Raw genomic sequence first — 12,260 nt, 5'->3', positions numbered from 1 at the left:
GCTCATTGTGCTGCCTTCCCTCCTGACACTATCCAGCCTGCCCAGGAAAGCTTCCTGCAGCCTGGTTATCTCTGTCTCAGCCTCACCCAGGCCAGAATAAGCCCTAAGCACAGCAGCCCTGTGCTCCTCAAAGTTCACATGTAGCCAGGGATGGGGCCAGCTGAATTTAGAGATCACAGCCCGTGCAAAACCCTGAATTCCCTCCTTCTGTCCTGCCCAAAGCCCCCACAACAGCAACGAGGACTGGTCACTGGTGGTATATTTATATATCAATACAAATAAAAACAAAACAACTCCCAAAAAAGTAACAACAACAAAAAGGTCTCTCTGAGAGCAAAATAGGAACATTTACAAATACTTCTGGCTCCGGCTTGGATCAAGTTAATGTTAAATACAAAAAAGAAAAAAAAAAAAAAAACAAAAAAACAAAAAAACAAACACAAAAAAATTTCCCGAAAGAAAACAAAACAAAACCTCCCAAACCCTGTGCCCACCTCCCCCAAGATTATAAAAAAATAAGAATATACACATTCAAAGAGCTTATTACAGTATAAAGTTGGGGAGGCCCAGGCAGTGGCAGGGGCTGGGGCCGGGGCAGAGGCTCGCTGCCTCTCCAGGGTTTGGGGTTTACTCTTGCTCAGCGCTTTCCCAGCCCATGACTCAACGCAGGGCTGGGCCTGCGGGTTCCCAGTGGCAGCTTGGGAAAGCCGGGCAACCTGGAGAGCCGGTCGGTCCCCAGGGCCCCGTCACCTCGTACCTAGTGACTCCCTCAGCGGCACCCAAGGGGCAGGGGATGCCTGCCAGCTCAGCACCCCTTGGACAACCCAATCCTCCAGATCCTCCCAGGAGCACAGCTGCTACCTCTCCATGGGGAAGATGAGACAAAGAAACAGGGGGAACACCATCAAGTATCCTTGTGCCTCCTGCGGGATGGGCACAGGAGTGGGTACTGGGTCCCAACGCTGCCCATGAAGGGAAATAAGGGGAAGGGGGAAGACAAGACAGAGCCAGGACCAAACTCACCGCTCCAGAGATCACAGCAGTGAGGGGGCAGGACAGCGGGGACCCTTGGGAGCTGCTAAAGGGGAGGTTGTATATATGTATCTATATAATAGGCAGGGGGTCACAGCGGGGGTATATTATATACACACATACATACAGACACACAGACGGAGCCTCAGGTGAGACCGAAGCACGTGCCTCTTCCTCAGCCCCAGGATTGGGAATACATTTCCTAGGACTTTGCAAAGCCCCTCTCTAGGTACATCTTAGGTGGTCCCAACAACAACAACAAAAAAAAACGAAAACCAAAACAAAAAAACAACTTGAAGAGAAGACAAACCACCTCCCCAACCATCCAAACCCAACCGAAACACGACGGGGAGGAGTGAGAGCTCCTTCCCATGCCGGCAAGTGGCAGCCACCGTTTGGGTTGAATAAGGCACAGTTCCATAGCAGTGCTGACAGCTGAGGCGCTCCGGCACCGCCGCCCCCACGGCTCTGCTGAGTCCCGGCGGGCACCGAGGCGACACGGGCAGCCCCCGAGGATGGGCAGCGGCGTCTGCAGGGAGGCAGAGGGTCTCAGTGCCCCGGCGAGCTCTTGTCCTGGGCGGCCCGGCTGTGGTTGGTGAGCAGCAGGCCCTCGCGCTGGCCGTGCTCGAGGATGGCGGTGTAGCAGAAGTAATACTGCTCGGGGGTCTGGATGCTGAAGGCGCGCTGGCTCCGCATGCGCAGCACTGTCTGGTAGATGTTCAGGGTGCCCACGTCCTGCAGCTGTGACAGGCAGATGTCCAGCGCGCAGAAGGTACCTAGGGATGGCGATGGGGATGGCATCAGACACCAAATGGTGCCGTCACTGCCCCTTGTGAGAACTGGAGTGGTGGTGCTCAGCCCCCCACGGATCTCCTACAGGCATCTGGGCACTTCCCCAGGTCTGATGCTGGTGGGAAGTCCTGAGGACATGGACTTGCAAACACACCGCGAGTCCCCAGGATGGAAATGCCCCAGGGAAGCTGGGCTTGTCACCCCATCATCCCCAAACCTCCCCCGCACCCATTACCTGTCCTGCCAATGCCAGCGCTGCAGTGCACCACGACTGGGGGTCCCCCAGGGTGACCCTTGAAGCGAGGTCCCAGGGCGCTGACAGCCACTCTCTGTTGCTGCTTCACAGCCCCCAGAAAGTCAATGAGAGTGGCGGCGGACGAGGGGACGCCATAATCTGGCCAGCTCAGGTACTGGAAGTGGGACACCAGCCGCCGCTCCCTGGTCTGGGGAAAGCAGGGGTTTAGACTTTCTTTCCTACTCTGCCCCTTGGTGCCCCTGTGCCATTCCCCCAGCAGGCAGCTGTGGCCACGCACCTCTGAGCTGTGGATCTCCAGGATGGTTTTCTTGTAATGGTTGAGGTTCTCTACACCCAGGTTGGTGATGGTCAGGGCCCCAAAGCACACCTGGAAATCCTTTTCCAGGGGCCAGTACTGGCCGCACTTCCTCCTGCCTCCCTCCTCCAGCCTGGGAGCACGACAATGACAAGCTGGTAATGTCCTCCTTGCCCTGCCTGAGATATCTCCCATGCCACCACCCTGCCTTCGTCCTTTTGGGGATCTCGCAGGGACCAAACAGTCTGTCCTTCACCCAGTGTCCCACCTCTACGGGCTCTGGCTGGCACCACTGCTGCTGGATCACTGCACCAAGCCCAGCACTGCTTTTGCCACACCAAAAATGCTCTTTTTGCACAGAAAAAGAGGACTGTGTCCCTCCATGAGCACTCACCGGGTTGTCATCACGATCACCAGAACGTTCTGCTCCCACACCATGCGCCAGAAGTCACCGTAGGTGTTTTCCAGAGGCCCTGCAGGGACAGCCCGCACATCAGCCCGAAACCTCACGGATCTGAGCAGCCCCCTGCCCAGCTGCACCCAGAAGCCCTCCCCATCATCCCCACAAGGAACCACAGCCCCTTCCTGTAGGGGCTGACCCAGCTGTGGATCCACGAACACAGCCTGGAGCTGTCACTGCCTGCCACCCCAGCACCGAGTCCCTATGGCTCAGCGCCGATCCCGCCTCTCTGCTCAGCCTTGGGCAGATGGGGCAAATCCAGGACTGGGATAGGGGCAGGGAGAGGGAGAGGGCTGCTGTCATGGATGAAGATGGATCCCCTTGCTATCTCCCAGGAAAAACTTCAGTCCACTAGCTGGAAACCGAGACGGGAATAATAAATACAGCCAGGGAGGCATAAATACACCCTGAGAGAAAGGGGACCGGCCGGGCAGCGCCCAGCTCCTGAGGTGGCCCCCTTGGCCAGTGGCTGTCACTGGGCAGAGAGGTGGAACCCATGGGTGCATCAGGAGCAGAACAACCCCTTGTTGGCTCAGCCATACCCTGAGTGCCAATGTAAGCATTCCTCTGCTTGTAGCCATCCATGAAGCTCGCGTTGATGTAGTCAGTCAGCTGCAGGGAGAAAAGCATGGTGAGATAAAGCCTCCAGAACCCTGGGACAGCTGTGCCAGCTTCCCACAGGACTGTGGGTTTCCCTCCTGGGCTGGCTCACCTCCGGGCGGCTGTATGGCTTTGCCAGCTTGACACGGGTTTGGTCCAGGCAGGGCACGTCCCCGTACCGGTTCTTGTCCTGGTTGTAGGGTGCCCTGGGAGGCGGGGGAGAGGGAAGCAGGGATGTATTCCAGGGAAGGCAAAGGCAGCATCCTTCCCTCTGTGCAAGCCTCTGGGGCCCGTAGCCTGGGCTCTGCTGCCATCACCTGGCCAAAGCCTCGGGAAGCAGAGTCCCGGCCAGATCCTGGTCCCTGCTGTCCTCTGCCGCTCCCCCTTATTCCCCGAGGCTGCAGGACCCACAGAAGGGGCTCACACCATCCCTAGGCCGGCGTTCTCTGTTGCTAACCCAAAGCACCACAGCATGAAGAGGCCGATGGACCCCCATCCAGCAGCAGAAGTGTGGGGTGAGGGGGAACCCAGCTTTTTGGGGTGAGAAGGGCACCTGGCTCCCTCCCACCAACTCACAAAGAGCAGACGAAGGTGCCGGCCGGGCTCCTGCGCCGAATGTCTTCGTACTCCTCATAGATGCCACGTTTCTGCTTGTGGCTGACATGATCCAGCAGCTCCTGGAGGGTGACGGACTTGGGCCCGGGGACATGGACAGAGCCGTTATCTTTGGGGGCCGCCAGCGGCACCAGGATGAGCTCGTCCAGGGGGTCGGGGTGCCCGTTCTGCTGGGGCAGGAACCGGCAATTCCAGCTCAGAGGGTCCAGCTTGAGGGACCCTCCAAGGTACTCAGGGAGGCATTCCCGGGGCAGGTGATCCTTCAGCTCTGACATCTTCACCATCTGCACCTGTGAGGGGAAGGGGAAAGGCAGGGGTGACTCCAAGAAGGTTGGAGAGGATTCGCCAGGGATGGGGACAGGGATGCCAAAGGTCTGGTGCTCGGCAACTTCCAGCAGATGGGGCTGAATGTCACTAACTGCTTCCACCACCCTGTCACAAAGGGAAAGCAGCCTCAGCCTGCCTGCTGAGGGTCCTGTGCCAGGACAGTCCCATGCCAGGAGGGTCCCCACTCACCCGCTCCCGCAGCTTCTCCTTCAGCAGCAGGCTGATGATGGAGTAGGGCACACGGAACCACATGGGTGCTCCCACGATGAAAACCTTCTTGAGCCGAGCTGGGAAGGCACCCTGTGAGTGTGAGGAGGGGGTCAGATCCACTGTGGCACGGGACATATCCCAGCAGAGATGACAACCAGCACAGGGACCCCATGATGGCAACGGCACACCTGAAGTGTGCCTTGCATGCTCACAGCCGTGCTTGCTCTTATGAGTTGATAAGGAACCAAATTGCTTCCGTGGAATTAGGTAAGCAGAGGGTTTGGCTCTGCGGGGAGAAGTGAAGACTGGGAACCAGGATTATGCAAAGAACACACCCAGGCCAGTATTTACTCTTATTGCTTTTTTTTTTCCAGAGAAGGGAGGAGGCACCAAATGCCAGCACGATTAAAAAATAATTTGCATCTGTTTTCCCAAAAGCGCTGCCAGCAGCTGTGAGAGGAATCCAGCCTGGGGACAGCTGATCCCTCCCGCCCGCGCCACACCGCAGCCACAGCCGGGTCCAGCCTGGCAAGCTCCCAGTGCCTTCCCGAGCTCCTGCGGGGCTGCAGCTGGTGCTCCTCGGCCCAGACGTGGTCAGCGTGGTCTAGGGTGCAAATTGATCCCAAAACCACAGGACCTTGGGTTCCTGGTGAGCGAGTGGCCCACACACTGTCCCCAGACACCAGTCAACCCCCAGGCACCACCTTGAGCAGATTGAGGATCTTCTTGCTGAGGTCCAGCTCGAAGTTGGTGTACTGTGACCCTGCCATGTCGTAGATGAATACCAGCCCATTCCTTTGTGTCTCAAAGCTGAGAGGAGGAAAAGAACAACGTCAACCCCACAACATGCAACCACCTGGCTCCTGCATCAGCAGCTCTGCCCCATGCTGACCCTCAAAAATCCCTTCCCACATTTCCAGAAGGACTCACAGACCCAAACCTTGCTTCTGCACTTCCCAGCTGCTCCACTATCTCTTCCTCCAGCCCTCATTTAAGCCTGACTCGTGCCTTAAGCCTGCCTCAGCAGCATCACTCGTGATGGGTAAGTGAATCCCAAGGAGCAGTGAAGCTGTGGGCACTGACAGAGCTAACGAAGCCACTGGTAGGGTCAAAAACAGAAAGAGCCCAGCAGGATAAATGGCAGGAGAATGTCCTGTCCTGGGTTTATATTTTTGGCAGGGCTCACGTTACGTCTGCCTGATGGTGGGGCTGCCTCCTCCCCAGCCAGAGCCTGCAGGAATCTGGGACTTTGCTAAACTGAACCTAGGGCGTGGACAGGGCAAGGCTGCAACGAGCCTGGTTCAGACCTTGGGGGATTTTGTTCCCCTGCTGAACAACTCCATAAGGAGGACTGGCTGGAGTTCAAACCAGGGAATTTCAAGCCATGGGGAGCACTGATCCCCCTGGGAGGGAATGTGCTCCCCAGGGACCTTCCAGTGTGAGACAGGGTACCCCTGCAGAGGCAGGCTCACCTCTCCACAGCTCGGTCCAGCAGGTAGAAGAGTGCCTGGAGCACCACGTGCTGCACGCTCTTGCTGGGGTGGTGCAGCTTGGCTGTGAACAGGGCGATGGAGGCTCCCGAGGGGTCCCGCACGCTCTGCCGAGGAAACGGGGTCAGGCTCCCACAGCACCCCCGAGGAGCAGAGCTGGGATAAGCCACCCAGCTGGGATAACTCCCTGGGGAGCTCACCCCACCTACCAGAATGGTGAACTTCCCACTGAGCAGCTCCGAGCGCAGCGGCTCCTCGTGCGGCTTCAGCTTCACAATCCCCTCCTTCAGCCGCGTCTCCTGCGGGCAGGGAGGGCAGTCACAGCGGGCACAGGGGGCACAGGGGGCACAGGCACGACCCACCTCTGCCCCAGAGAGCACCCAGCTGTCCAAGGGAACCCCTGCTCTGCTCCATGGGATCATTTTCCAGCACACCCCCCAGTAACAGAAGGAGCAGCTTTGCAACACCAGGTTGGAAAAGGCATGCATGGATCTATATCCTCAATATATAGGGAAATGCTCTGTGGGCAGCACACCCCAGCCAGGAGGGCACCCCATGAGCTGCTCCCAGAGGAGGGGAAGGGATTGGCATCGGTGAGATCTCCATGGCAACCCGCCTGGGCTGAAAAAGGATTTTCCAGCTGGATAAAACTTGTAAGGGAGAGAGAAAAAGAAAAAGGAGCAGGGGGAGGGTGGTCCTGGGGAGCAGGGGTCTCCTGCAGAGCAGGAAGCCCTCAGATGGGGGGCTCCGGCCCCTCTCGCTTACCCGGTAGGAGTGGAAGAGCTCGATGGCCCGCAGGACGTCAAACTTGCGGGCCATGAGGAACTTGACAGCCACATTCCAGGAGAGCGGGGACACATTGTACTGGCCTGTCCACTTGTTGATCTCCTCCAGGAACTGCTTGGTGGCCTGTGGGAGAGATCAGGGGTGAGTGGTGAGACAGGGTGAGAGGAAGAGGAGGAGGAGAAGGAGGGGTGCCTAAGGAGCATCCCTGGCCATTGTTGGAGGTACAATCCTCAACAGACCCAGCAGCTTCTAGGGTGAAGCAGGGAGCTTCAGAACAAAAGGGGTAAGGGCAGTGGTGGAAAGGGAGCAAGGGGTGGGAAAAATGGCCTGGAGGCTGAGGGACACTTATGTAAAGGAGAGGGGGAGCAAAAGGAGGATTTTACAGGCAACAAACTCCCATTCAGACACTGCTTCCCCAGCACGGTCCCATCAGCTGGCAGTGGCCTCCTGGGGCTGCAGCTCCACATGGAGCAGTGAACTTGGCTGTGGGAACACAGGCAGTGAACGTGGAGGGCTGACACTTCGACCTGCTATAGGACACGGACCAGTGTGCCCAGTAACACCAGTTTCACACATACATGGAACACCAGGAGGGTCCCAGGACGCAGCTTTGCCTTCTGCTGCAGATTGATTCCCTGTCCCACACAGGAGCCCCAGGGGAGACGGGGCAGCACAGCCCAGTCTTCCACTGCATCCTGCTCAAAGGATGCAGGCAGCATGGAGTGACACACCAAAATGCCTTGCTCCCAGCCAGGCATACGCCAAAATAAAACAGCTTCCAGCTCCCCAGAGCGGAGGATGGTGATGGAGAGTGGAGGAGGGAGGGGAGTGCTGAAGGCTGGCTCCCAGAGGCAGGCAGGCGGCGGTGTAGGATGTCAGGCACAAAGTTACCGGGAACTATTCAGAGTTACTGGGAGCTATTGAGCCAGAAAAGCTTGTCGGTGTTAATGACTTCCGACAGGAGGAAGCGAAGGGCCGGGGTTTATCGGCGGCGTGAGGCTCGGCAGGGACAGCGAGCCCCTCTCATGGGATGAGCCAAAGGAGCCCAGCTCATCCCAGGGGTGTGTCTCCCAGCACTCTGCAGCCAGGAGATCCCTAACTTGGTCCCAGAGTCGCACAAAGCAGCCAGGCAAGCACCACAGGAAAATAAATGGGGCAATACAGGAACCATCTTCAGCCTTAACACAGCACGCATCCACACATCCAGGAATATCTTCTATCTGTAAAGATATCCTACCCAGTACATCCTGGGCACACCTCCACTTTGCCACAGCATCCCCCGAGGCACCCAGATACTCAAAATCCATGGCTGCAGATCCAAACCCAAAATAACAGCGAAGATGATCCTTCCCCAGCATGTGCAGGACGGTTAAGGTATGGGAGTGAGAGCCAGGCACAACTCCCACTTCCCTCGGACAAAGACCAGAGCTGACACCGCAGCCAGAGATGGCAATGATTCCCCAAGATGATAAGAGGGGTCCAAAGGGCACAATGGCAATGAGGAGAGGATGCAACCTGCAGTTCATGTCTGCTTCCTCAACATCTAACCCGTCACACTTCACACAATCCCATTTCCAGCAGCCATCACGAGGCATGACGGGCTTTCTGCAAGGGGAAGGCGCACAAGAACAAGCGCTATCTTTGCAGGGCACTTCAGCCATGAATTCCAGCTTTCCCTGGGAACAAAACCAAATTCCAAACTTACCAATGCCACCATTCAACAGCAGGGAGCCAGGCATTACAGAGCTGAGCATCAATGCCAGCCATAGTTCTGCCCCCTTTGTGCGCTCCACTGGGTCTCATCATCATTCCCAGCCCGCTCCCAAATGATTTATACACGTCAATCCCAGCGGAGCAGGGATCGCTCCATGTGCCGAAAACAAAGCCTGTGACCCAGAGCTGCAGCAAGAAGTTCTGTTTCGGCAGCACTGGGAGTGAAATTGTCTGTGGCCGGGCGTTTGGAACAATGATGGTCTTTGGAGTGCTGGCGTCATCCACGTCCCCGCTGCGCTGGAGCAGGGTGGTGACAAAGCCACTGCTGCCGGAATCCAGGGGTTCTTCCAGCCCTCTCCCCCAGGCAGCAAACCTTCCCTCCTTCTTCAGCGTAGGGAAGTGGGGGATAAATCTGTGAAAACTGCAGCTGAGCTGAAAACCTTCAAGGAAATTTGGTTTGGCTCCTTGAAGATAGACTAGGGAGTGAGCTGCAGAGAGCCAGTAGGAGAGATGTCCCAAGGCTGGCCGAAGAGGAGAAGGGTGAATTTCCCCCTGGCTTGCTGTTGGTAACGGGGGAGAGTAGAGAAAATCTTGATAGTCCCGAGAAAGATGAAGGGATGGCAGGAAGGCCATGTTCCAGCACAAACCACCACTTACCCACAAAGAGAAGGAAACTTCCACTATTTTGGTTTCCAAGCCACAGAGAGCAGCACAAAAGGCAGCCTTCCCCACACCAAGCTGATGACCCAAAACTGGAGCCATTATTGCAATAATACTTCATTATAGGTGAAGATCTCTTCACCTTCTCCAGCCAATATTCCCAAACAAACCAAACATCTCAGATCCCTCTCCTGGGATGCTGCTCCCACTGCAAACCAGCCTTTCCTGCCACCACAGGGTCTTCAAAACCCCTATTTCAGGAAGCTCTGCCCCCTCCATGACACAGGAGAAATGCAAACCTCAGGAACCTGTGGGTACAGAGGGCAAGGACACTCCCCATTCCTTGGGATTTTATCGCCCCGGAGACAGCAGTGCTGCTCCCAGGAGGAAAAAGCCTGGTAGCTCTGCATTTGCTGAGCACCAGCGCAGGCTGCAGGAGGGGCTCTTCCATGGAGGTTTTCGGCATCTCCGTCCCGGCCCTCCTAAACCTCCCTGCAGAAACGAAGGCTTTTTAAAGGAGAAAACCAACCCGCCAACCAACTGGAAAACCGACCATTTTGGAAGGAAAACAGGACCTTTTTGCCTTCGCTCTGCAGTCCCCAGCGCCACCAACGTGGCCAAAGTGACAGCCCGAGGGGACAGAGGGATCCCAGCTCGCCCAGTCCCGCTCCCAGGCTCCACATCCCCATCCAGAGGGAAGCCCAGCCTGGGGAAGAGGACAAAGGAGGGGACAGGCGGGGATTGCTCCGGCCACCCGAGGCACCCCGGCCGGCTCCAGGGCCCCGTTCCCCGAGCCCAGCAACATCCTCCCGCGGTGACGCAAGGCCGGCGGAGGAAGCCGGGACGTCACGGGAGGCCTGGGGCGTGGGAAGCGCGTGCACACGCATCCATCCCCACGCATCCGTCCCCACGCATCCATCCCCACGCCACTGCCCACGGCAGGGGCCCTGCCAGCGGGGCCACGCTGCTCCGGGGACGCGGGACCCACGCCCCGGCACCCACGGCAGGGGCCTTGCGAGGGTTCCTGGGGAAGGGGAAGGTTGTGGGGGTTGCGTGGATGGGGGTTGTAGGGTGGGTGCTGCGTGGGTTGGGAGGCTGCGGGTTTGGCGGCTGCATGGGTGGGGGGGCTGCGTGGGGGTGGGGGGGCTTCCCATCGGGAGAATCGCCTCGCTGGGAAAAAACCAGCCTGGCAACCCGGGCTAGCCAAATAACGATGGGAAAGGAGCGGTGCGGGAAGGAACCCGCGGGGTCCTGCCCAGCCCGACCCGGGGAAGAGGAGCCCGGCCGGGACCTACCTGCTCCTCCTCGGCGCTGAGCTCCGCGGCCATGCTGCGCGCCGGGGCGGGCCGAGCCGAGCCGGGCCGAGCCGAGCCGGGCTGCTCTAGGCGGAGGACGCCCCGGCGGAGCCCATCCCCGGCGCTGCGGGCACCGGCCCCTCCCGGCGGCGAGGGCGGCTCCGCCCCGGGGGCCTCGCCGAAAGTGCCGAGAAAATTCAAATCAAATGGAAAAAAAATTTATAAAAATTAAATATCTATGTATGGCGTGCGTGTGTTTGTGTGAGCCCCCCGGGAAGTTTGGCTCGGCCCGGGAGCGCCGCTCGGCTGGGCCGGGCCGAGCCCAGCTCCCGCCCCGCTCCGCTCTGCCCCGGCGGGGGCGGCGGCAGGAAGCGCCCGCAGCCCCCGGTCCCTCCTCCCCGTGCCCGTCCCCTCCCCGAGCCGACCCCGCGGGGCGGGCGGGGGACAGGAAGCGTCCCCGGCGGGGGGGGAGCGGGGGACAGCGGCCGGGATGGGGCCGGAGGGGCCCGGTCCCCCCGCGGCTCCGCGGGGCTCCCCCAGCCCCGGTTCCGGCCGCGGCAGGCGGGAGCGCCGCCGCTAAAATGGTGGCAGCATCCTCCTCCCTTTGCTGGTGCTGGATAAAATTCCCGGCAGCCGCATCCTCCCTTGCTGTTACTGGATAAAATTCCCGGCACAGCATTCTCTCTTGCCGGCATTCCAGCCGCGCAGCCTTCCCCCCACGAGCAGGAGTCCGGGGTTTCCAGGCGTCTCTTTCCACTCCCTCCTCTACGATCCCTAAATTGCATTTCCCAGCCGAGCGCAGGTGTCAGCGCCTGGATGGAGAGTCCCGAAGCTCCTCCGGGAAGGATCGGGGATCCCGGGAAGGACAGCAGCGGTCGCTCCAAAAAGCCAGGCCCTGGGACAAGGGGACATTTTGTTCAGCCGAGGAGCACTGTGCTGGCAGCGTGCCTACAGCCGGAGCCTGTGCACCTAACTGGGAGAAAATGGAAGTAGGGCAGAGGGAAGGGGTTGAGAGCCCCGGCTGGATGAGGGCTCCGGGCTGGCTCTGTCCCCCAGCACCCCAGGCCACGTCTCCAGGTCGAGCTGCCCGCTCAGCTCTCCTGCCCCAGGCCAAATTTCAGCCCCCGGTGGGGTGACCCCTCCAGTGGAGCTACTGCCTGTTCCAGCTGGGAGTGAGATCGCGCCCAGCGAACAGAATAATCACGGCACCAAACTGTGCTGGCCCCTGCGACTTCCGTTTGACACCCTCCCTCCAGAAACAGCCTTTCGTTCCCAACAGGAATTGTAACGCAAATATTTATTTCTCCAGCCCAGCTCATGCTTTTAAAAGGGAAACTATGAGGCATCATCTGGAGCCGGCGGGAAGCTACAGTCGCTTCCCTCTTGCTCTCCTCCATCAGCGCACACAGCCCCTCTTCGGCTCTGTTTCCTCTCCTTCCCTCGCGGAGACCTTGGAAGGCTGCTGGAGGGCAGTAACCTGAGCTGCAGCTTTCTCTGCCCTAAGGGATGCACAAATCTTCCATCCAGATGCCCACCTCCGGGTTTAATTGCCTGATGGAAGGAAAACTGTGCTGACAGAAGGCTGGATGCGGTATCCCGCTCAGCGCTCTCCCTGCAGACGTCTGCCAACCAGGGAGAACCTGGGAGAACCAGGGAGAAGGTGGGAACCTTCATGGGACAGGGAGGTTAAGGCAGTCCAGGTGCTCATCCTCTTTCCCTGGGCCAGTTG

General features: G+C 58.8%; 1 protein-coding gene across 1 annotated transcript; it reads right to left on the bottom strand.

The window, feature by feature from the left end:
* Positions 1 to 241: 241 nt before the first annotated feature.
* PTPN9 (protein tyrosine phosphatase non-receptor type 9) lies at positions 242 to 10,743 on the bottom strand. Its single transcript, XM_030281638.4, has 13 exons — positions 10,532 to 10,743; positions 6,843 to 6,986; positions 6,287 to 6,376; positions 6,060 to 6,184; positions 5,292 to 5,397; positions 4,567 to 4,677; positions 4,012 to 4,340; positions 3,548 to 3,641; positions 3,378 to 3,447; positions 2,770 to 2,848; positions 2,358 to 2,508; positions 2,060 to 2,267; positions 242 to 1,808 (listed from the first exon to the last, which is right to left on the bottom strand). Exons 1-13 carry the CDS (start codon positions 10,562 to 10,564, stop codon positions 1,582 to 1,584), a joined length of 1,767 nt encoding a protein of 588 aa, XP_030137498.3. The 5' UTR covers positions 10,565 to 10,743; the 3' UTR covers positions 242 to 1,581.
* Between the last annotated feature and the right edge of the window lie 1,517 nt (positions 10,744 to 12,260).

This window comes from Taeniopygia guttata, chromosome 10, assembly GCF_048771995.1.
Source record: "Taeniopygia guttata chromosome 10, bTaeGut7.mat, whole genome shotgun sequence".
Taxonomy (NCBI): Eukaryota; Metazoa; Chordata; class Aves; order Passeriformes; family Estrildidae; genus Taeniopygia; species Taeniopygia guttata.
This window is presented reverse-complemented; position numbering and strand designations above follow the sequence as displayed.